The 25,103-nt window shown below is 38.5% G+C and overlaps 1 protein-coding gene across 2 annotated transcripts in view; it reads left to right on the top strand.

The window, feature by feature from the left end:
• DGKQ (diacylglycerol kinase theta) overlaps positions 1-25,103 on the top strand; it is an 89,335-nt gene that overhangs the window by 21,666 nt on the left and 42,566 nt on the right. For both annotated transcript variants that reach the window (XR_011678839.1, XM_071424571.1), the window contains exons 2-7: positions 1,989-2,068; positions 11,399-11,498; positions 16,154-16,239; positions 16,961-17,086; positions 18,544-18,697; positions 23,169-23,237. Coding sequence is in view for 1 of the 2 variants with exons in the window: in XM_071424571.1 (XP_071280672.1) it covers positions 1,989-2,068; positions 11,399-11,498; positions 16,154-16,239; positions 16,961-17,086; positions 18,544-18,697; positions 23,169-23,237 (615 nt within the window). In the remaining variant the exon portion in view is untranslated. The remainder of the gene's footprint in view (positions 1-1,988; positions 2,069-11,398; positions 11,499-16,153; positions 16,240-16,960; positions 17,087-18,543; positions 18,698-23,168; positions 23,238-25,103) is intronic.

The raw sequence follows: 25,103 nt of genomic DNA, 5'->3' as shown, positions 1-25,103 counted from the left end.
TGAAGCTTCATACTCTGCTTTTCATGGGTCAGAGCCATGAGAGCCTTTGTCACAACACTTCTGCCTTCAGAGGGCATTTCCCCTCACCTAACCAGGTCAGATAAACTTTGGGCACCACTCTGAGACAGTGACAAGATTACCTAAACAAGTGACTGAGGCAGATGTCTTCAGAGTATGAGTGACAAATTTCAGACTATAGGTGGGCATGGGCAGGTGGCCTTTGACCCTTTTCTCCTGTAGCTTCTACAGACCTGCTCTCACCACAAGCAGGTGACCTTCCTAAGAGCATCAGTAGAAATACTGCTGACACCTAAGGAAGGAGCAAGTTTAATTATGTTATCGTTATATTACCTCTATGTCCATGTTGAGAAAACACATATCAGCAACGAGGATGCACCAGTTCTCTGTATAGACTCATACTTGTTTTCTGGAGCAGGAGATACATCTCTCCTCTGCCTGGATGATGACTTTGGTTTCCTCTGCACTGGTAGGCTGTGTGCTCCTCCCCACCATAGAGATCACCTCCAAATCTGTTAAGCAACTGCATTTGCAGCTGCAAGAATCCGCTTCATCATCCTTTCTTTGACTGTTTCTTTCCCTGATCTGCCTTATTTTGTTGGAAACAGCCATAAACCTTAGAGATGCACGTAACACTTCATAGCACCCAGCAGAAGATTTGGTTCTGTTCCTTCCCACTTTATTTCATCAGTGCAGTAACCATTCTGGGTTCAACCATGAATGATGAATAACACGTTTGAACACAGTAGTGACTTGCAGTGCTTCTTTTTCTGACTTGTAGATTAATGAAAAAAAAAGTGCTTACTGCTCATATTAAGATGGGTGCCAAAAGGAAAGGTGTCATCCTTTTTGTGCTACTAGAAGGAAAATTTACTTAGTGTGGGCTAGCAATAAGCTGTTTAGAGAAGTGGACCTGGATTTTAATGCTTCAGTTGGCCTGGAAGGAGAAGTGTGCAATTAAAAGTCAATGAGCTGGAGAAAGGGGAGGAAAGGAAAAGGACTGCTTTTGGTGGAACTAGCGCATACAGCCAGTGGCAACAGTGGACTGCAGATGGGAAATTTGAAGCACCTGGGGTGTTGTCAGATACTTGGGAAAGCAACAGTTGCTGCTGGCAAGTGGTCTTCTCCCCTGGCACTGGGAGAGGTCTGAGCTTCTGCTGAAGAGGTTGGGAGCCGAGCGCCTGCACAAGGCTTCACGCTTGAACTGGTGGAGATTAATTCTGAAAGAAAGAGGACTCTAAATCCATAGCGGCATGGCTTATTAGTTTCTAATTAATCAGAGGTGGTGAGAATGAAATGAAGAATTCCTTATTTTCTTCACATAGCTTAATGTAATGCAAATTCATGGGAAGAAGCTGTGAAAAATATCCCCTCCATGAGAAATGATCTTTTAAAACATTGTCATGCTTGAAAGCATGCTTTGTGGAGCTTGGATGAAATTATAAACCTGTAATAAAAGAAATAGTTAGTTACTCTTGACTTTCAAAGCCCCTATAATTGGCAACCTTCATCTACTATTATCAGTTTGTAACAATACTTTGTTTTCTCACATTTATGTCACATGCACTAGCTTGTAGAATAATTTACTTGCAAACATGTCCTTTTGCTTTGGCTACATCAAAGAGCTGTTTTGAACTGTTTAAAACTTTTTTTTAAATTTAAGAACACATTTTGATGCTCATGGAGAGAGAGAGTGTGGGAGGACATGACTTGTGTTAGGCTTGTACTGTTCTGGGATAAGCTGTCCTTCCTTTTCCATTGCCAGCATCTTAGTAGCAAAACAACTTGGAGTGCATGCACTGCTCAGGGTGTGACAGTTGTGTATGTTCTCAAACCTAGGGGATAGCAAATGTGTTAAAAAAGATGTATTCCTAATTGTATTTGACTCCATTTTTGGTTTTGTTTGATTGTGTTTCTTAAAGCCCCTTGCTTCTGAAGAGTTGCTCATGGTTCTTATTTTATTTCCACAGTTTGCAACTTCATGTCTCACGAAAAGTGCCTCAAGAATGTCAAGATACCATGCTCATGTATTGCTCCCAGCCTTGTAAGGGTGAGTAAAGAAACTGGCTTGTCTCCTTCTTGGGGTAATACCACACATTTATCAGTAATGAACATGGTGCTGTATTAGCAGTGGGTTGTTTTCATATCATAATGCAAAAATTGTATTAGTCATCACTGAAGTTTTTATAGCTGCTCACAGGCAAAGCTACACTTCCTTTGAGAAGTCTGCTATGAGCAACTGTAGATACTCTGCCTTTGAAGATCAGTTATTTGCATTCTTTAAATGTTACTAGATGTTCTTACTGTGTGTCATTACCTGGAAGTTTCGCAATAAAGTACTTGCTTTCAGATGGCTTGTGACCTTCTCCCACAAGACCTTATGTGTAAGAGATTGATTCAAAGGGTGTGGAACATAAATCAATCTTACAGAATATAATAGGATGCGACTAAGGTACTAAGAAGCTAAATTGAAGAGAAAACTAAGTGTGTTATCCACTTGGGAAAGGATGACAGAAGAGGAACGGAAGGGGAGAGGGACATGAGAAATTTACTAGAGAAGTAGTAAAACACTACAAATACCTTAAGGTATTACCTTACCTTTGTATTTGTAGTGTTTTACTACTTCTCTAGTAATACCACAGCCAGAAGTTGAATGAGACATGGCTGTAAAATCAGTCATGTTCTTTACAGACCTTGCTCACCCAAAGCACGTTTTTGGGAATCCATTATGTAGACCTGTGAAGGGAGCTGATTCCTTTCTTTGTGTCATAAAACATTTTACCAGCTCCTTTTTGTTGTGGAAGCCTGTGTAGGGGATGAGATGTGGAAGTTTGAAAACAATATGCAATTTGAGTTACAGGGATTGGATGAAGAGAAATTATCCATTTGTTTTTCTTGAATATGCTTTGTCTAGGTTGTCTAGCTAGGTTGTCTAGCTGCTAGGCTGTGCCAACGCAAAGCTTTGCTTTTTCTCTTCTTTTACTTTTCCTCTTTCCTTACATACCTTTCATCTTGAGAGGTGTCAGAAAGGTGTCTGATACATAGAAATTTGCCAGTGAAACAGTAAGAAATACTGCTGTCTTAGAACCCATGGTAAAGGGACATGTAAGTAGTGAGAAGTGCTTTTACTAAGAATTAGCATTGTCTGCTGTTTCAGTATGTTGACAATCAGTCATTGTAGCAAAAAGAATAGTGAATCAGATGATATAGGTATATACAAGGGTCTTTGGGAGGATGGCAAAAATCCAACTGGAAAATAGTAATTTAATTCAGAGTGTGGGCATTGTAAACATTTATGACTGTTTCTTTTGTGGATTTGCTCTAAATTTAATTCATTGTTCAAAATAGTATTTGTTCCTTTGCTTTCATATGGTAAAAGTCCTCAATTTAAACTTAATGTTCCCATTTGCATCAGTTGTAGACGTCAGTGTAATTTTTTTCTCTCTTGTCAGTCCTTGTAATCTATCTGCCCCAAAATGTTTATCTTGTGATTTATCTGTAAACAATAAACACAAATTGTACTGCACAGCGAGGATAGTTATTTGGTGCTGTTGTCAGTCTTTAAAACTGTTTGCAGTTCAGCATTGTTGTGTTTAGCTCTAAGAGTCTTCTGTGTTTTATGTCTTGAGCTGTAATGATTTTATTTTGAAAACTCTGGATTGTACTGTTCGTTCTGGACAGTCATGTCCTCCTTGACGTGGTCATCCAAGTTGCATTAATCCTGATCAGCTGTACAAGTGAAGGCTGCCATATGGGAGACGTTGTTTTGCATGCAGGCTCTGTCAAAGCAAATACCAGACTTGGCATTTGCGTAAAAAATATAACGGAGCGAAAAACAAATGACAGCCATTTATACAATTTGTGGGAAGTTTATTTTCTTAATCTCTCCTTTCAGATTATTTATTTATTAAAAGGTCTGACGTAGGAGGGAGCACTGGTGGGATTTTTTTCTGGTAGTCCTTTCAGCTATGTCAATATTCACTGTATTATAGAAATGAGACTTTTTTTTTTTACTTGCCTGGATTTCATCTAGAGAAAATGGCAATTGTTAAAGCTCATCAGAATGTGTGTCATTTGATACTAAGTCACCCATCAGAGAATAATTTTTCAGTAGATGTTTGGTGGAAACTTTTATTCCTGACAGTAGGGTTTCCTTCCCAGGGTCAAGTAAAGGCCCCCAGAGTCACAAGCATGCCACAACTGCATCCAGTCTCAGATCATTCTTAAGGCTGACCTATGAATTTTTTTTCTCAATTGTAAATCATTATCATCTGCATTTAGTATTCCAGAGTGGATACAGATCATGATGTTTCTAAACAAGCCTTTGTGGATCAGTCTTCTGAAAAGTTTGCAGGGCATACGATTTGTTCCAATGGTAAGGTCTCAGCAACTGTTCAAAATTCAAACTCTCTTTTTCCTACATTCCCATAAGTGTTTACCTACTTTACAGTACACATGTTAAAAAACAAGGGGGAGAAAGGGAGGACAAAAAAAAAAATCCATGCCCAAACACCAACACAAAACAAAATAACAGTAAAAACAAAATGGTTTGGGGGGTGAAATGTGAAGTTTTGTCTTCCCTTATTAGGTTGGAATTGAAGCTGTATTACAGCTTCTTAGAAGTGTAATACTTAGTGTTACACTTAGTGCTTCTTAGTGTTCTTGGAAAACTAAATTGAAATGAGACCACATGAAGAATGGTTTAGTGATGTTCAGCATTTGCTATGCTTATTTTCCCTTGTTGGTGTGTTGTTGCATTGCTCTAATGGGTTCTAAACATTTCCATTTTAAGAAGGTTTTGAAGTCTGCTCACGAGACTTTGTTGTGTGCTGTTATTCTTAAAGCCAGGTTGTCTAGAATGGAAAAATGCTAGTCTAGGTTATCAGATTCTGAATCTTTGTGTGCTAAAAATAAAACGTTCCTTTGTAAGGAAAGTTTCTGCATTAATGGGCTGGGGTAAGGAATGGGAAGGCTGTGGTGCTTGCAGGGGTCTCTACTCTTGTAATTGTCTGCTGACCTGAGTTTCTCCCTCTGGATGCTGGGTTCAGCTGTGTGCAGCGTGGTTATTTGGGTCAGTAACAATGGTCTGAAATTAGAAGATCTTTCTGAGGGGCCCATAGCAATGGGGTGAGGGGTAATAGTTTTAAACTAAAAGGGGATGCATTCTGACTTTCTGACTAGACTTACAGAAAACATTTTTACAATAATGGTGGTGAAATACTGTCACATGTTGCTCCGAGAGGTGGTAGGTGCTCCATTCCTGGATGCCTTCAGGACCAGGTTGGACAGGGCTCTGAGCAACCTGATCTAGTCAAAGATGTCCCTGCTACTGCATGGAAATTTGGCCTAGTGACCTTTAAAGGTTCCCTTCCAACCGAAGCCGTTCTGTGACTGTGGTTTTACCTGGGCCCTTGCTGTGTAGCCCCTTTCCATCAAGAAAGTCTCTCTCCAGCACTTGACCCATGCTTGTGTTGTTTCAGCAAGGCAGCTGCTTGGAGACAGTTACATGGCATAATTTAGAATCCAAATGAGGGTTAAAACTGCTTGCTGGTAATCTTGTCACTGCACCAAGGTTTTCTCCCCTTTCTCCCTGAAGTGGAACCTCAGAGCTTAAGGGACAGAAGAGCTAGCTCCTCCTTGTTTGTAACCTCAGGAGAGTTTATTATGCTCTCTTGAAACTTGATTGGAACTCCCAGATGAGCTCTGCAGCTGTATCAGTGACTCTTCAGTTTCAGAAGCATTATGGGATGGCACTGTGTTTGTTTTAATTCTTAATCTTTGTCTTGATAAGAGGACATGGACATTGATTTCCTCTGTAAAAGTAAAAGCAAGGAGTGAGTGACTGTTGCATGTTATTTTTTCTTTACACTACTAGGCCAAAAAGACTAGGCCAAGCAACTCTTAATTGCAGTGGAAAGCTTTTACATGAGTATTACTTTCGAGTAGAAGTAGCGTATCATTCTGGTTTGAACTAGCATGGGATGCATTATCCATTGCAAAGGGTCCTTGAGACCTTGGAGTGTCTAAGGCCAAATATCCTGTCATAGAGATCTGCAAGATGAAGAAAAATAATCTTGGATCTAGTGAGATAGCATACAGATGTATGCATCATTCCCTTGCGTTAGCCCCAATTAAAATTTTGATAATTAAGTATTTGATTTTGTCTCTCTTGTCCTGTTATGTGTTGAGCCACCATTTAACTCTGTATTCTTACTTCATTTCAGAGCTGCCATATGGAATGCATACTTACATTGCCTTTAAACCCCAGTCAATAATTAAGTGCTCAGAGCAAGACCATCAGTTTAGGCATAAGTGAAGAGTAGTTGATAGGCATTGTCCCTAAAATGCCAAAGCAATAGAGGACATTCCAGAGCACACAGTGTATTCAAGTTGCAGAAATATTTTGCTACTAAATAAGAGGTTTCAAACAAATCAAAGTGCTATTTTTGATTACTGAGTAATAAGGAAGTAATTGAAAATATGTCAATAAGGGCAAAAGTTGAATCACGAAGTTGTTGGCTTCTCTCAGAGAGGGTATGGTCTAGGCCTGGACAGAACAGTCATGGGGTGGAGTGAGGCGTGTTCACCATATCTACCTCCCTAGAGCAAAGGTTTACAGTGTTGGAGTGAACCTTAGAAACTTTAGATAGGGAAGTGCCTCTACACTTAAACATCCGTACATGTTTTTGTTTCAGAAAGACCATTTTAATTTTTATCAGGAAATTTTTTTTGGCCTTATGTTGGGAGCAGTCTTTGAGAATGACTCTTGTGTGACTGCCTTTGTGAGTGTCTGATGAAAATGGTTGCTTCCAAGCTGCTTGTGCTTTTCCTTAAAATGCAACAGTGTTTTTGAGCTGCAAGCTAGTGATTGTAAGTTAAATTCCTTTTACTCAACACTTGGAGGCTGTTGTTGAGAGTTTTAGAATCCTTCTTTCTGTTTACCCTTTCCTTCTTGGAAGCTGTTCAGCCCCACACTACCTTAGGTCCTGCCACCCTGGTTTCTTAATCTCTCTGGTATTTTTTATAAAGTCATGCCAAGTGAAAGTCACCCTGATGTGATGGGGGAGATGCATGGGCAAAAAAATATCTAGACATAAGCCTATGAAAAGTTTTTAGTATTTTAGTAGGTAGTTCCTTTTTAAGACTGCCCAAGACAGCAGCTGCCACCCTGGCATTTGATATATCTGTATTTCTCTCATTGCCCTTTGCACCTGGAAGTGTTTGCCTCATGATTTAAGATGAAGCTTTCTTCTGCCTGAACTGGTAGAAAAGAAGCTGCTGCTGGGTGTAAAACAGGCCTTCCTGGAGCTGTATTTTCTCCCCTGCTGCTGAGGCATCCTGGAGGCTGCAGACCAGTAAGACAGCCTGGCCTGACTATACACAAATCAGAGGGTCTGGAGGGTAGCTGGGCCACTCTGTACAAAGTGACTCCACCTTAGTGGAAGGGTACTTGAATTCATGATATACTGTTGGTCACATGCTTGATATCCTGTGACATTTCAGGATGAGGAGCAGTTTTAAAAGGCACTATCAAAAGAAAGCAATTCTATCCTTTCTTTGTTCTATCCTTTCTATCTTCCAAAGTGTGGATTTTAAAAGCAGTTTGTTGCTGTTTTTTTGTTTGGTTTTTTTTTTTTTTTTTTTTTGTTAATGCAGGACTGCTGTGCACTTGCACAGATTGCACTGAAGGAGTTAGAATCTTAGGTTTCTATAGGATCAAATTCTATTACAGGCTGATAGGAACATTTACAGATATTTATTACATTCTCTAATGCTTTGCATTCCTTAACAGATGGCAGGAAATACAACAGGAACTAGGAGTTTCTTGCCTCTTGAATGCAGAGTCATTCTGTAGATCATACTGGAGTGTTACCATTGTACTTTCTGTTGATATGCTTCTGATCAATATTGTAAGGGCACTTAGATGTCATTTAATGGTATTACTAGAAGAAATTTTCTGTATTTTTCTGTGGAAATTGATTTTTGTGGTTTCCATAAGGTAATTTAAGTAGATGGATTGGAAAAGCAGTTTTAAACTCTCATGAATTATTAACATTTTCTCTGTAGGCCACCTTATGCTTCTGTACTTTGCTGTACTTACGGAGGTGGATGTAATGTTCTGTATTCTTTCATGGTGTCTCACTGGCTTTTCTAGTCTGAGTTTCAAATATTTTATTTTTATATATATATTTATATATTTATTAGGTGCTTGGAACTTGTTCAGCAACCAAAACATGTTTGGAGAAACATTATGTAATTGATGCATTTGTTATGTTGTACTTGCTCTTTTACCTTTTCTTTGTTTCCATCTTACTCCCATCCCATTTTCCATCAGGCTCTACATTGCTTTTATACCTGTCATCTTCCAAAGCATGTTAGAAAGACCACTCAAAATAAACAAAGTTTCTTTGGCTTGATTTGTAAGAAAGAAATTAAAGAAACTTTTTTCCCCCTTCTTTTCCCCTTCTCCACCTGCCCTTAACATTTCAATCAGCAAGTTGCTCTGTTCTGTTTGACAGTGACTTGAGACTTCAGACAATTGTTGCCATGGTCTGAACAGCTGAAGAATTTTGACTTGGTCTCCTTCCCTTGAGTGTTTTAGATAAGTACAGTCAGACTCTGAATAAGTTTGCCTTCTGTCAAAGTCCTTTGTCACAATTTTTCCCAAAAGAAACACTGTTTTTCACATGTTCTTTATTTTAGTAGAACCTCTCTGTGACAATAATGAACAGCCTGCATTTCTAAGCTAGGCTTAAGATAAAATAGCCAGACTCATGGCCAGAAAAAGAGTCCCCTGTGTTTCAAACTTGGGTTGTTGAGAGGGTTGGATGCTCATGCTGGGTGTCCAGAGCAGGTTGTTCACACCTTGGAGCTAAGGGAGGTCTCTGCTGTGTCTGATTTCAGGGGGAATTCTTCTCCTTGGGTGGCTGCATGATGCTTGAGGCTGTGGCAGGGTTAGGGCACTTAAAGATGACACTTGAAACCAGAAGACAGGTTGGGATGTGCAGGAAAGGTTGCCTGAAGAAATCCCACCAGGGCTTTTCAGTACTCCTCACAGTGTCTGCATCAGGTTGTGCTCACATAGTCATTTCTTACCAACTTTCTGCATGTGAATTCGTTGTGCAGGATGACTTTTGTGCAAGCGGCCTGCTCCCAGCAAACTTTTTTTTTTGGAGTAACTAGAGTGAGCTGCAGCTCTGGCACTTTACCTCCACAATAACTGAGCCCAGGTAACTTGCATGACAGTGTACAGAGAGGTTTGTTTCTTCCTTCTCTTGAAGAAGTAGCAGGGTGGGCAGGGATTACGAGCCTTAAACTTATTCTGGGATAGTTTGATTAAGGCTTCTTGGGCTTTCTAGGATAATTTACCCTCACCAAGAATATGTATTCTTTTTGTAAACATACATTATATGGCTCGAGTATTCTGATTTAAATAAAAAATTATGTAAGCCAGCTATGAACTTTATGTCCGAGATGGAGGGCTGCAGAGAATGAAATTTCAATTTGGGCTGAAAGGAGTAGGATATGGACCTGAAAATAATGGTTTGGCTGTATTTTTTAATCCCCAACTTGTACATCAAGTTAAAACTTGAAGCTTTCAGAGGAAATGCTGTTAATATATTGTATTGGAGATACTGATATGGAGTCTTTTTTGTAGGCTGGCTGTCAGCCCAGCTTAGTGGGGAGCTTGGGATCTGAATGGGCAGTTTCCTGGTCAGTCAGGGAGCAAGGATTCCTCACAGTCTCCTACGGCAATGAGCTGGTTACTTTGATTCACTGGTCCGCTGCTGTGCACTATTCTGTTAATGTTTAGTAAGACAAACATATTTCATACCTCTGTTTGTCCTCTTTTACCTCCCAAAGCTTAATTCTGAGGAGCGCTGAGGAACCACATGCTTTGTAGTTTGGGGGTTACTGATTTTTCTTGATTAAATTTCCAGAATTGTTCTTTTCTCCTTGTGTTGCATCTGGCAAAACTTTACCTCATTTCTTTCATTGTTCATGCTTGAATAATAGGATTGTTTGATGTAACTGTTCCCATACTTTCTGAGACAGAAAATTCTTGTGGGAATTTGATGCTTATAACTGGAAGCAACTCCTTGGGTCATCAAATTCTGTGTTCACAGTACGTGTCAGATTTGCTGCTAATAGTTCTCAGGAAAACCTCAATATACAAGGAGAAAATTCAAATCCTGATGAATAATTGAAGGATGTTTTACCAGTATATCTGAGAGGAAAGGCTGTTATCTGTGACTCCATGTATCTGAAGTCTTTATTTCCAAAGTTTTACTGGGAATGATTAATTTCATTTGAGACCTAAATAATAATTTGTCAGCTTTTGCCAGAAATACAACCACAAGATAAACTTGATGTGTAAAACTTCATTGTAGCAAGAAGGGCATGTGAAATGCATAATACTAAATACCTAAATCACAGAAAACTTTTGTGGAACTCATTTGGATCCCAGGACTTTAAACATGCAGTTATGTTCTTTCCTTTTAATGTGACTGTCACTTTAGCAGAGTTGTGCATCTTGTAGGAAGAGTAGTCTCTAGAAAAGGTATGAAACTTAAGTATGTTTCTTATTCTTTACTTTGCTTCATCTGTTGATTCTTTGGTACTATCACTTCCCATGTTCATTATTAATCAAAAATTAATAATTAATAAAATCAAGCAAGAAAAAACCCAATTTAAGGTAAATGAATAATAAGAAACACATTTGCCAAAACTGTTGGTATAGATAGCTTTTTCAAGAGAAAATTGTAGTCTATCATTTTCAACCTACTGTCAAGAGGAAACTCAGTCTGGATGTACTTCAGGAGCTGGATACCATTCAGGCCTTGAAGCTTTGGATAAGGCAGGGGGAGACCAACCAATCCCTTTGGTCAGCCAGTGGCCGGGCTGTATTTGGGGAGGAAGTGAAAGGTGTGTGGAGAGCACTGAACTGCGGCAGCTCTGAATTGTTAAAAGTTGTCTTGTGCATGTCTTTAGGGTATTTTGTTCACCTGTGCGGTAATTACTCTTTAATTGTCCTTGATTCAATTAAGAATGCTTAGAAGAACAGCTGTGATTACAGGTATGTCCCAAAGGAAGCCTTTGGATTCGTGTTGTTGTGAATCATCAAGAAGCTAATCAGCTTAAAAATATATACAATACATATTAATTCCCAAGAATTAAAAAAAGTTACATTTAAGCATTTAACGTATATTTCCAAGTATGATTATTCTTTAAAGGATGTTTCATCTATTTATTCTTGTGCTGAGTTAAGTTCACGTTGTAGATACTGCTCTGTTGTTGCAAGATAAAGCAGCTTCTATGAATTTTAACTGACACTTTGAAAGTTGAAATTGATGATGTCTTATGCATTCTTTGCTGGCAGGTTCCAGTTGCACACTGTTTTGGGCCTCCAGGACTTTACAAAAGAAAGTTTTGTGCTGTGTGCAGGAAGTCCCTGGAGTCACCTGCCTTTCGATGTGAAGGTAACTCAAACCTTATTTGTACGGCCATCTGTGTGCCACCCAGTAACCTACAGTCTCCCTACACTGCATACCTTGAGTGATTGAGCAATATTTGGTTTGTTTATTATCCATTCATTGGTTGTGGGAAGGTGTACTCCAAACTAAGGAATAATAAATCAACCACCTTCCATAAAATGCAAATTATGTCAAACCTGTACACTCTTTTCAGCTTTCTGCCAATTTACTTTGATCGAGTCTGTGGTGGTGTGCAATGAATCCCTGCCTGAGATGGGCAATGAATGAGGAGCTATTTTGCTGAAAGACTTGTCCTGTTGCAGTAATTTATTTCTGTTTCCAGTGGAAACTTTTGATACAGAGAATCATCAGGTATTCGTATTTCTAGAAAAGAATGCAGAATTTCCTGTGTTACTAGTCTCAGATATCTGTTACTTGTAATGAGGATGAGGTACCTTCAATGGAAAGATATTTGAAAATATTATTTGTCAAAATAGTACTGCTCTGAATGTTCTGACATGGATTCTCTGAAAAAACAATAATTAAAGAAATCACCCAAATACCAGATTTTTATTTTGAATGTTGGCATGAGTACGTGACTGATTTTGATGTGGGACAGCTCTCCAATTCTCCATTGTCTTAAATGTCTATTAGTTGTTCAGTTGAGTTGTGAGGTTAAATAGAATTTACTGTTTTATAGGAATATTACCTCTGAACTGTTTAAAAAAAAGTCTAATGAATGAAAAATCAATTCTTTAGGGAATTGAGTTGCTTGCAAAATCGCTGTTTTGCTAAAGATAATGTCTTATTAAATGTGATTTTTCTATGTGTATGTGTAGGGGAAGCAATCCTCTTTGATCACGGTATTTAGACTTGGTGTGAACAGTATTTCTGTTTCTGCTTTTGTCTGTTGAGTTGCATAATGGAGCCAAACTGTTGTTCTGACTAGTGGGAATATGTCACTTAGGATAGTCCCCATGTGACCAGGACGGTTTGGTAGGATGTTCTGTGAGCTACAGATAGCACAGGGAATTTTCTAGTGATCTTAGTAAGACTCAGAACCTGTGTGCCATTAGATAAATATAGAAATTTGAGAAGAAAATAGTTTTCACTAGTTATACCCTCTTAACTATTAAAAATAGCTTTAGTTTAGTGATCCAATTTAGTTAAAGCTTTCTAAAATTTTGCTTTCATATTCTTACTCTATTAATTCTACTGCATTCTCATTGTATCCATTTGTTGTGGTTTCCCCCAGACAGCTGCTAAGCACCACATACACCACTTGCTGCCGGCCCTTCCACCAGGATCAGGGAGACAATTGGAAGCCAGATTATATTGGAAAGTATTATATGGAAAGTAAACCCCCCCCCCCCCCCCACACACACAAGCAGAGAAAAATGAAGAAGTCATTCCCAGCTTCCAATGGGCGGGCAGGTGTTTTGCATCTCCAGGACAGCAGGGCCCCCTCACACCTCACAGGGACTTGGGAGGACAAATGCCATCACCCCAAATATTCCTCATTCCTCCTTCTTGTTCCCAGCTTTAAATACTGAGCAGGATGTCAGATGGTCTGGAATATCCCTTTGGCCGGTTTGAGTCACCTGTCCTGGCTGTGTCTCCTCTCAGCTTTCCCTAACTTCCTCCCCAGCGTAGCAGTTCGAAAAGCAGGAAAGGCCTTGGCTCTGTGTAAGCCCTGCTCAAGAATAACTAAAACATCTCTATATTATAAACCCTGTGTGCAGCACAAACCCAAAACACAGCCCCATTCTAGCCACTGTGAAGAAAATGAATTCTACTGCAGCCAAACCCAGCCTACAAGTGCAAAGGAATATTTTTTCAGATGTTTCCATTTAAGTGTTTGTAAATATGAAGCACATAAAGTCATATGTTGTAGTTAGATATTACACATGCACAGAATTTTTTTAATGGTTCGTTTAAGGTTCTGAATTGTTTTCCTCACATGGATTTTACAGTTTTACTGTTTTGTGTGGTGTGATTTGTTCGGTGTCCTTTTTCTGAATACCAGTAAGTCTACAATTTGTTTCTCTGCTAATTTTTTTAAATGTATCTTAAAAATGGCAGCTGAAGTTTATAAAATGCACAAGATTCTTCCTTAATTCTTCAAAAATCCTTGTGGAATTTGGTTTAGAAGTCTAATGTTTTAAGGTAACGAACTTTTAAATTCAGATGGAGATATAGAACTTTCTTCTTTTTTTTTTTTTTTTTTGTTTATCTCTAATGACTTAGCTTAATACTGCAAATCTAATCTTGTTTATGATGTTCATGTCTGATACTAAAATTTAGAACTTTTCCTGGACTCTTTACCATAATTAAGATAAAAACAAAGGCTAAGATGGAGTTACCTTCTCTAAAGAAATTATTGACATCATTAAATGTACTTGTAAAATAATCACTTTTTTCAAGTGATTTTAATCACTTGATTTGCACTGTTTATATATTAAAATTGAATAAACTTTCTTGAAAGGAAGTAAAAGGTTTCACCCACATAAATCTTGTGGGTGCACAGTAGGGGACCTGTTCTCAGAAATGAGCATGCATGTTTATTAATGCATAGTGAAATAAATATATATGTGTCATTGGTAAAAATGACAATAGATTGACTCCAAATTCTGGTGACAGTTACTGATTGCTTTGGATAGCTATTTTTGCTACCAGATTTCACTGGTGCCAGTTGAACCCGGACTCATGATGTTGTTCCTTTTATTTCCAGGAAGAAGGGATGGAAAGTAACAAATAGATATTGGAGTAATCCAAACATTTTTTTTGTGCCGAATTCTTTACTAAAGTTCCTTAATAATCATTGGGCAGGAGCAGCAGATTGACTGGAGAAGGATGCAGTTAGCATTTTAAAGGCTCTTCTCTCAAGTTTATGTATCTGAAATTAATCAGATTGGGTTTTTTGGCAGTCATAAAGAACTTTCATAGCTAGCTTGAACAGAAGATTGTCATTCTGTTATGTGTTAAAGAGTAATGCAGATTATGGAATGGCTGATAAAGATTAAATTTCTTTTTGTAGGACCTCTAAATTAATCTTTACATTCAAAAACATCTTCTTTCCTACACCAGGATAGTCAGCTTAAGGGATTAACTCCCTAGGACATTCCCACCATTTATGTGAACATATTTCTTACCAATTTGGGGCTAGGGTTGGTGCTAGAAGCAGCAGATGTGAATTAAACAAAAGGTAAAACCCCCTCTGTGTTCTTACAAAGTATAGCAAAGGGCAGTGCATGTCTGTATTGGCAGAATTAACAATAAAACCCCCAATGCTTTTGTAAATTCCTTGAAGCTGCAACGTTGTCTATGGACACTTTGAACATTAGCAAGAGTATGACTCCAAGCATCTAGTTTGCCTGGTTAGTTGAACTGGCAAAAATGGAAAATATTCCTGTTACATCTATGAACAGGGAGAAATGTGAGTGGAGGAGGGACTGTGCCACAGCTCAGAGAGAAGTTCTTGAGTGCAGTGAAGAAAGACACTGAGCATGGGGAGCTGTGTGTGTTTGTGGTTGACTTAGTCATGAGTCCGCTTCGGTGTGATGGGAGATTATGTCTTCTCTGGGGCTAGAAAACACAATGTTAATTCTGCTCTGGAAGAGCCCAGAGAGCACGAATTGGGTATTATTTTCTAAATAATAGCATTGTTTTCAAGTAAATTAAAAGCATTGCTTTCAAGACACTTTCAGATAATGTGCTAATATGTGCAGTTGTTACCTTCCAATCTTCGGGTTACAGTTCTCATATTTTTGTGATATGCTTGGAGAAATAACTTATTTGACTGTAACTGAAAGGTATTTGAAAAATTTGATGCTTGTCTCTTGCTTTCATTTACTTGATGAAAAGTTAGATGCCTTCCCAGAGTATTTACAAAGCAGCTACAGGAGGATCTTTTTTATCCATCTCTGTCTCTGAGGCCCACAGAGAACCCTCCTAACTCTTGAAATGATGAAGCTAGGTATGGAGATCTATTAGTTATTGTTTTGGGATTTTTTTTTTTTTTTTTGTAACTCATAACTTTGTAGCATAACTGCAGATTCTTTTCTTTCACATCTGGTATTTCAAGTCAGCTTTTAAATAATGAAGGCATTTTAAAACCAAGTCTTGCCTAAACATTTGCAGGGTTCACTCAAACTTCTTCCACCTACAAGTATGTACCATATTTTGGAAGGCAATGTTAACCTTACTTAGGAGGGTGCTCTGAAAAAATTATTTCATATTTTTTTGACAATGAAATAGTGATTTACCTTATATACGGTGATTGACTCAAAGTAGCCTTCAGGCACAGGTATGTTGGAGTAGGCAGCAGTTCCTCTAGAACTATGAGACAAAGCCGAGCAGTTGTACACATTCAACTTGCTCTAATTGGAGGAAATATGACAAGTGCTGTTTATGAGCAAAATTAGCTCAGCCTTTCCTTTATATTTGTTACACCTTTTTAACACAGAGGAAGTGGAGGAACACACAAAACAATGCTGGTGAACTTATTTATTGTCTACCGTTGCTGAATGTAAAGAGCATGAAGGAGAAAAAGTATGGTGTGAAAAGGGTAGTAGAGGAGTACGGAAGGGAGGGCAGAAGGAGATGCAGAAAAACCCTGGGGTTTCCAGCCTAAAAAAGTTTTTTTTTTTTTGTGCTTTTAGTTTGTGAGCTACATGTGCACACAGACTGTATCCTGTTTGCTTGCAGTGACTGCCGACAGTGTCACCAGGATGGGCACCTGGACCATGTAAGTGCCAAAGCCTCTGCAGGGAAAGGTGGTTGTGTGTTTTGTGGACTAGAGAAGGAGCAGTCTTGGTCTTTAGTCTCACATGCCAGTTATCAAAGCACTTTAGTTGCTTATTGACAGGCAAAGGACCTGTGTGACTTCAGAATATACTTCAAAGAGTGAGGTGAACTTAAATGCTGATATATTCACAATGCTTTTGAACTCCTGCTGAAAAATCTGTGGGATGTGTACAACCTCCAAATTAAAAAAAAAAAAAAAAAATCACATATCTTATATAAAAGTTTCTTTGCAAAAGCTGGTGTGGAACTCTTTTCTTTTTTTTTCTGTATGTTGAGCTGTTGGCTGCATTGCATCCCTGGCAAATGTTCTCTTATCCTCATGCTTCCTGCAGTCTGACTGAGGCAAAACTGCCTATTTTCTTATCTTCTCACAGCACAGTAGATACAGAATACTGACATTGTAGGATGTTTTTTTTTAAAAGAGTTTTTTTTGTGGACTGTGAAGGAAAAACACAGTGATAATTTTTTTGATAATTTGATGAAACTTCTTTTTTTAGTGAAATGTTAGATTGTTAAAGATTCGTATTTATCTTGAGAAAAACTTATGCCCTAGTATCTGTTGCTATTTCCTCAGAGCTATTTGAATTACTGATCTTAAAGTTGTATTGAAAATGAATGTGTATCTGATTCATATAATGCTAAGTTGTGATGTGTTCCCTCAGGATACTTACCACCACCACTGGAGGGAGGGAAACCTTTCTTCAAGTGCTCGTTGCGAATTTTGCAAAAAAACCTGTGGGTCTTCTGAGGTGCTCTCTGGCATGAGATGTGAATGGTGTGGCATCCTGGTATGTTGTGCTGCTGCATGTATTTGTGGTAACCGCATATATATATGGGCACATGCTTATTTGAACACTTGATATAAACATAATTTATTTGCACACTGTATAAATATGGTTTTTTATACACTTTGTAAATACACTTAATCTATACAGTTATTTATTTGAATATTTTTTTATGTGTTAGATGGGAAATCTGATTTTTTAAATCCTCCTCATAGTAATTTTAATTAACAACTCTCAAAGTCACAGGGAAGCTTTGTGTAAATCCAGTGGAATTTAACAGGGCCTAATCATTATAGATCTGTGGTTAGAAGCCTGCAGGCACTTTCTGTGTTAAATCCGAATTTATTTCAAATCATGAATTCTGCAAGGATAAAGACTTACCATTCTCATATATTTGCTGTTATTTCAGCATAGAATAGGTCTTAGCCTGCGTGGTTGGGGTTTTTTAAGCTGTCAATACCAGTTTCTGTGTTTTTCCATTCACATGACACATGTTTATTTCCCGTGCAAGCTGATGGCACCTTTCAGTAATAATTCTGGAAACCACAGCTTTTCACACACTGATAGACAGTGTGTACTGCAGATAACAATTAGTCCATCCACTTAATGCCACCTCATATTAAAATGTGGTGGAAGTGAAAGTAGCAGTAGATGAGGTGGGAACTGAAAGTATATGTAAGAAATCGTTAATTTGCTACTTAAGGCTAGATGAGGTACTCCATGTAGTAATGATTTAAAATAAAACTCTAGAGATTATTCAGTATTTCAGGTATGATTTCAATGATTTTATTTTTTTTTTTAATATTGTGGGGTTTGTATTTTAGTCTGAGACATAACTTCTGAGGTGGGAGGGACTGTATTTGAGAACAGTCAAATACAGTTCTCAAATGTTCTACAGTTTCTCCAGGAAATGTAACATGCTGTGTGGCCATACATACAAAGGTATGTGTATTCAATAAAGGCAGAAGATTTGCAACAGTGTAAAGGCAGAAACTATCCAGTCACCTTTTGGAATAAAACTGAAAACAGTCTTACCTCAGAGTCTGCAAGTGGGTACAGCTATATAAGAGGATACTGCTCTTTTCAAGCTGCTCAATATAACCTGTGCACCTTTTCCATTTCCCCCAGAAAATATCCACATAGAGTGGAGTATCAGAGTTTGAGACCAAAACTTTAAAGTTCTCCATTTAGCTGTATAAAAACCTTTCGCTTTTAACAGAACAGGTCCATGATCCTTGAAAGTTTCTTGACATATTAAGACTCCCTATTACTGGTAACACAAAACCTAAATTAAACAAATAAAAATCTAGTGGCAGATGGGCCATTCATGTAATGAAGGTGATTTACAAAAGGTCAATATAATCCCTAACCTGAATTATACAATTTCAGTCATAGATTGTTATGAATAAATTTACTTCCAGTGTGTATCACAAGTTCTTAACTAATGCTGTTGTTTATAGGCTCATGCTGCTTGCTGTGTAATTGTCCCACCAGAATGTACCTTTGGAAGATTAAGGAATATGATTCTTCCTCCAAGTTGTGTTCAGTTGTTTTCTCGCAACTTCAGCAAATTGCATTGTTTTCGGATATCAGAAAATTTGCAAACAGAATCAGGTAAAAATTTCAAAGTTGAATGCAACTAATTGATGAGTTTTTTTAACCTAGAGTCATCAGTCAATTAAATATATTATTGCTACTTTTTATTGGCTTTTGTGGCAATACAGTAACTTCTTGCTGTTTCTGGGAGAGATTAGAGATTTTTTAATGGATGCTGTGAAAAATGCAGAAACTTCTGTTTACTGGTGCAGGACAATTTGTGTGCTATCCTTGAAACAAAGAAAGCGAAAACTTAAAATCAAAAAAATTGTGGTGTTAGTGTTATCATTGCTGGAAATACTTATTTCTTATATCATGTGTACAGATACTTTTATTTGTCTCTTGGATTAAGCATCTGTCCTTTTTAAGGTTTCCGTGCTAAAACAATACCATATGTCTAGGCAGGGTAATGTTCTGCTGCCATCTAGAGTGAATGTTTGTCTAACAGCTCTTTAGGAGCAAGAATTTTTTTAAGCCTGAGGTACATGGAAGTATTTTTTCATTTGTATTTTGATTATTACACACCTGTAAAACCTTTGTTTTGGTGCTTGAATGGAATAGGAAAGGAATTAAAAGGTAGGCAAAATACAGCTCATGAAAGTTAGATATTTGCAACTGCTGTTTTTTCAACATGGCAGATTGCTCTTGAGCTTTCTGCTCCTGGCTCAGGTCTGGTTTTGGTGAGGAGAGCTGATGATGAGCAGGAGCCCTGTGTCCTGTGTGCAGAAGCTGTGGCAGAAGCCCTGCTACCGCGTGAACTGTGTGACCTGAGCTCTGCGCAGCCCAGACCACTCCAGTGACCTATCAAAGGCAGAGAGGAGGAGTTAGGTTGCTCTTGTGGATTGGGTTTTTTTCAATTAGTGTTTTTTCTTTTTAATGAATTTGCTTGCTAGTGGTAAAAGATGTAGTATAGCACCCACTTGAAAATCATGGAGTTCCTAATGTTTCCAACATAAGAAGTAACCAAAACACAATCTGGATGAGCTTAATTGTGCTGCAGGATTCACTGTGAACTTTGATTCAGTTCCATTGTTAGGTATTTCACAAGTGACCCAAAGGTTTATGGGATGATAAAGTTGATTATTATAACTAAGAGACGTTAATCACAAACCTTTAAAATAGAATCTTCGGTTTGATTTTTCTGATGCTAAGTTTCTCTCTTCAACAGTGGTGTGTTCTTTTAAGATGTCAGGCTTGCACATTTTTTTTATTTTTAAATCACCTCTTAATCAAATTGAACATGGAGCACCTTAAGTGAAAGAATCCAAGCTACACAATTTTAGCTACATGTTCTAGTCTCTTCCTTCAATATTTTAAGAGATGGAAGAAAAGATTTTCTATTTCAGGACTATGCTACATGCTAAGTGTGTTATTTCATATTAGTTGAGGTTTTTTAAAGTAAGAATGGCATTTTTGCGTTGCTTTAATGAAAAAGTTTGTCTGATCCTTTGAATTGAGAGAATGCAGCCATTAGCTTGTGGTCAGAAGCAGATACATAGGGATGGAGGAATATTCACTAACTTAATTGGGACCATTTCCAGTGCTTTGTTGTCACATGAAGGGGAAAAAATGAAGTTGAATAAAACCCACCTTGTTTGGAAAGCCAGAATGCATTTTTATAGTCCTTAGCCTGTGTGTCACAGAGGTATGGTATAGCAACACCTTGAAAAATCTCATCTGTAACACAGGCTCTCTTTCCTATGGCCTGTAAGAATTTCTGCCCCTTGAGCTTAGCTCCCCATCATCCAATGGGCAGCAGCCTCTCAGGATGGAGGCTCCACCCAGGGGAGGAAAGCATGAGCCATGGGGTTGCTCCCCTTTCCTCCTGCTGCAGATCTGTTGCATGCCTGTGACCTTGACAGCTGCCTCAGCAATTGACATCTTCCTTTTTTAAATGGTCACTGAGCCACAGCTGTGGCTCAGCACAAGGCGTGGTGAGTGATACTTGTGGTGCACCACCTTCCTTGCTCTCTGCTGTGCATAAAGTGTTTTGTTCTGGGTTTCCGTAATTGACAGTGCTTTTTTGCATCTTGGTTTAGCACCTACATGCTGAATATGTCTGGTGTCTCCACATGACTTCTTTTATACCATCCACATCCTGAGGCTTGCTTCAAGACCTGTTGCTGGATGTTTGCCATTCTCAGTCATCTGCTGAAGATCAGGTGTCTGCAGGTCACTGCAAATAGCACTGGATACCATTGCTATATTCTCTTTTTCTTTGCCCAAATTCTTCCTCAAAGGCAGAGCCAAGAATTGTCTTGGACTAGGTCTCACATCACCCTGTGTCAAGGAAGCTCAGGGCTCTAGCCTTTTAGTCCTTCTTGTTACCCATGTTCACAGAACAGACCTTTGTCTTCTTATGAAACCCCACTAGCTCCTGGTATGTGCTGAAAGTTACCAAGATGTGTCATGAATCCAGCAGCTCCCTGATACTCTCTTGGGATGTATTTGATGACAATGAAGCAGCTCGGGACAGCTGCCCCAGGAGTTGCTACTGCTTTTTCAGGAGAAAAGCATAGACTCTGGGTGGAGAATCTTGCCTAAGATTGTGTGCATGTTAGGGATGTTTCAGGGGAGCAAGGAATTCCTTTGTCGAAAGATAATTAGCACTTCTGTGCGATGGCAGGCTCATTAAGTTCTCCTGACGGGGCATGCACAGAGGGTGCTCCTCTGTTGCCACAGCTGACAAAAGACATCACTCATAAGATTGTGAAAAGACCAGTCTGAGGTACAGAGAAGTGTTGGCAGTTGCCTGGATGAGTTGCCTGCTGCAGGCATAGGCATAGCTTGTCCCAAGCTGGTGGCTGGCAAGTGCCATATGATTTGTCCCATGCTGTGAATGAGCTCGGCCATCATCGCTGACCTGCTGGGGACCATTTGTCTGAAGCAGCTTTTGCCACAGCATAAATGCTAAGCTTCATCACCAGCATTCACCAAACATCTCTGTGTTGGAAGAGACTTCTTTTAAACTCTTGAGCTACCAGGAGATGCAATGGTAGAGCAGTGTGGAGCCTCTTCCTCCAAATGATTCCTATTGTAACAAATTTCAAAGTCATTGAACTTCACTGGAATAGTTTCAAGATGCTGTTGGTGTAGATTTCCCTACTATTCAGACTGAAGGAGAAAGTTTAATAGAAGAAGTCAGCTTCTTCTCATCTAAACTGGGAAAGAAAAGGGTTAGGAGCAGTAATTTCCTATTGTTATATTTACTGCTTCTTTTTTTTTTTAAAAATTATCTGGAATGAAATTCAAGAAGGCATTCAGCTTTCTCTTATTTAGAGGTGTTTCAAGGCCATACTATCTAAATTTCTCTCCAGTTTGTAACTTGATCTGTTTGTCTGTCAGCTATAACAGCGAAAATATCTCAACACACTTTTTATATTTTAAAAGCCGCAACTCAAAAGCATTGTTGTTGGTCTTCTTGTAGACACTTGAAGCATTACCCAAATATTCAGTGAGTTTACCTGGTGTCAAGTTTAGTACTATTGCCTAGGACCTTCTTGACATGCTATGATTCTGCTTCTTGGAAGTTCTCCTGCTTTAGGGTTTTGACTTCTGCAGTATACCTCTTTTGCTCTGAAGATCTGCCTTTACTTGTTTTATTTTATGCTTTATTTCTTGCTTTGTGCTTTGTTTTCTTGCTTTCTCCCTCAGCTGCAAGGCATAGTTTTTATAAAGGTGTTGCCTGGTTTATATCTTTTGGGAGTTTTGCCTGCATCCCAGTCAGGACTGACTGGGATTTTCAGTGGGTGTGAGTGTGAATACTGTTATTTGATGAGCACTTGCATTGCGCTCTACTGCTACCCTCAGAGAAGGAAAATTGATCATGTTTGGATTTGCACTGGTCTTATATGGCTCTGAGTGTCAGGAATAAGAACACAGTGAGGGTGTTCTGCACAGAAGCAAATGCAAAATGTTCACAGCATTTATTTCAATCTTTTTAGAATATCTTATGTATGGCTTTACAGGGGTGCATTATTTTCTGACATGTTAGGTCTTAGCTTTAGTGAGAGTGATGACCCTACTGTCAAAGTCCTCTTCTGGGGAGCAGCAGTTTCTTTCTCTTTGGGTGTCAGTAACTTTGTTTTTCAGTTGTGGAAATTACTTCTATAACACCAGGATTTCTGACTGGAAGGCTGGATTGGTTTGGTAATTTAAAACTTAATGGGAACATCCATACTTCGGTGACAGTCAAGCATCATGACTTCAGAAAGGAATGAATTGCAGTAGTTGCAATATTAAAACCAATACTATAAGGATCTCATGTATGCCTTCACTGTAGCTACATGATAATGCAATTTTGTTTTTGAAATGCAGTTTTAATGCTATTAATTATTATCATAAAATAGGTAGAAAGAGAAAGTGTGCTTTTCTGACTGGTTCTTTTTGTGTTAGCTTGTTTGATGGAAATTGTTCTCAAATGGCCAACACCTTCTCCCTTCCATGCAAATTAACAAAAATCCTTTCTTAAAATGTCTCTCTTTTACAGATGAAGATGATGATGTTGATGGGTCAACACAAGGATCAACAAAAGACATTCAAATTTCAACCGATTCAAGTAAGCAAAATTTTAGTAAGGGATGAATAGTGACCCATTTCTTTATTCCTATAATAATCTTTATTCATATAATCTTAACTTGTATCGCCTTATGACAAAATATTAAATGGTTATTTTTCTAATGTTAGGTTTTAATTTCAGGTCCAAAGTTTTGGTCCAACATACTTACCCAGGGCCTTAGAAATGTCTCCTTGGTATTTCCATTGGTAGGTTGACATAAGTGGCAATCTGTTCATTACCTTGACAATGAGATCATTTCTCTCAACTTGGTAATTGCAGAAAGAAAACATGGTGTTAATAATTCATAGATAAACTACAAATTTGGAGGGCAGACAGCAATGTCTTTTCAGAGCCTTTTGCTTCGATGTTCTCTGGATCCAAATGTTGCTGAGGACATCAGGTGAATTTTTTTTGGCTTGGGCATGTTGCAGTAAACAGGACTGAGTTGGACTGGCTGTTTATTATGCAGTTAAATATTTAAGCATGTGGAGTTTTCTGGGATTGGTAACAACCAAATTCTTGCTTTTTGGAAGATGAGATAAAACTGCAATTTAAGAGCTTCCCACCCCTATATCCATATTAGTAAGTAGAATAACATGGTACATGCTACCTAATGGAACTGCATGGATTGTTGTAAAAAAGGACATTTCAAATCAATAAATACTAATTATTTTTTTTTAATCTTGAAGTTCTTGCAAAATTAAGAGGCTGATTGTGCAAGTGCTATTTGGAATTTTTAAAAATCAGCTCAATAAGTAGTTAAATGAGTTATAGAAGAGAGCTCAAGCATCCTCTTGTTTCACTTAGTTCTTGAGTGACTTAATGTTGTAATCTGCTTCCATACTTCCTTTTTATGGGAAAATACTCTAACTGCAGTTTGTCTAAACAACTTTGATTTTTCCAGTGTTTTAAGTGACTTAAGTGGTTGAATGTGAGGGCTTCTACATTTCAACAATTAAGCGTGTTTCCCTTATGATTGTCAAAAAGAGCAGATTATGTATCCAGATATTTCAGCTGGATTCATTGGAAGCATTAGTAGACACCAGTTCAGCTTTAGTTTAGCCTTCCCAAAAGAAGAAAAAAGGTATGGAAATTCAGGGCAGGATACAAACTTTAATATGTCAGTTGTTCAGGCCGTCTCTGGACTGGAGAAAGCAGCAGTAGATGGTATATTTTCAATGGTCATGTAAAGTATCATTAGTTGTGTTTTAAAGAGAAAAGTGTCATAAAATATTGCTTTTTTGTAATGCATTTTCACAAAACTTTGGAGTGTGGAGTGCAGTAACTTCACTGTGATTTAGAAAGCTCAGCTAAAACCACACTCACAAAAGGAGTCAGAAGTAGCATTTGCTGGTAAGACAGGACAGACTGTGGTGATGCAAACCAGGGCATGGCCATGCAGTACCAACCAGCAACTTCTTTAAATGTGACCAACTTCCTTTGTCTCCTTATTTTTCTATTTTCCCACACTACTTCTTCCCCAAATGGCTTTGATCTCTCGCTTTGATTCTTCTCCTCAAGTTCCCCTAACAACCCTTGTACCATCCCAGAAAGCTTTTCACATGTATCTCATATATCCTTGCAAGCTGAGTGACCTCCTTGCTCAGTGAGATGTCCTACAGAACTTCCCCTGTGGACTCCTCTGGTGTGTTCCACCCCCAGATGATGGGATTGATGACCTCGGGTCAGCTCAGGACATGGCTTTTCTGATAACCTACCTGGTAAAGTTATTGAGGGTCACCTGCCAGCTGTTGTGGTGTTGTGCCTCTCTGTCTGTGGGGAGTCATAAGCTGCTGAACTTAACATGACAATGACACAGTTGTAGAGGGCTGTACCACTCACCTGTCTCGGGATAACACCATTTGT

This window comes from Agelaius tricolor, unplaced genomic scaffold (assembly GCF_023055355.1).
Source record: "Agelaius tricolor isolate 1412-34295 unplaced genomic scaffold, bAgeTri1.0.p SCAF_4, whole genome shotgun sequence".
NCBI lineage: Eukaryota > Metazoa > Chordata > Aves > Passeriformes > Icteridae > Agelaius > Agelaius tricolor.
This window is presented reverse-complemented; position numbering and strand designations above follow the sequence as displayed.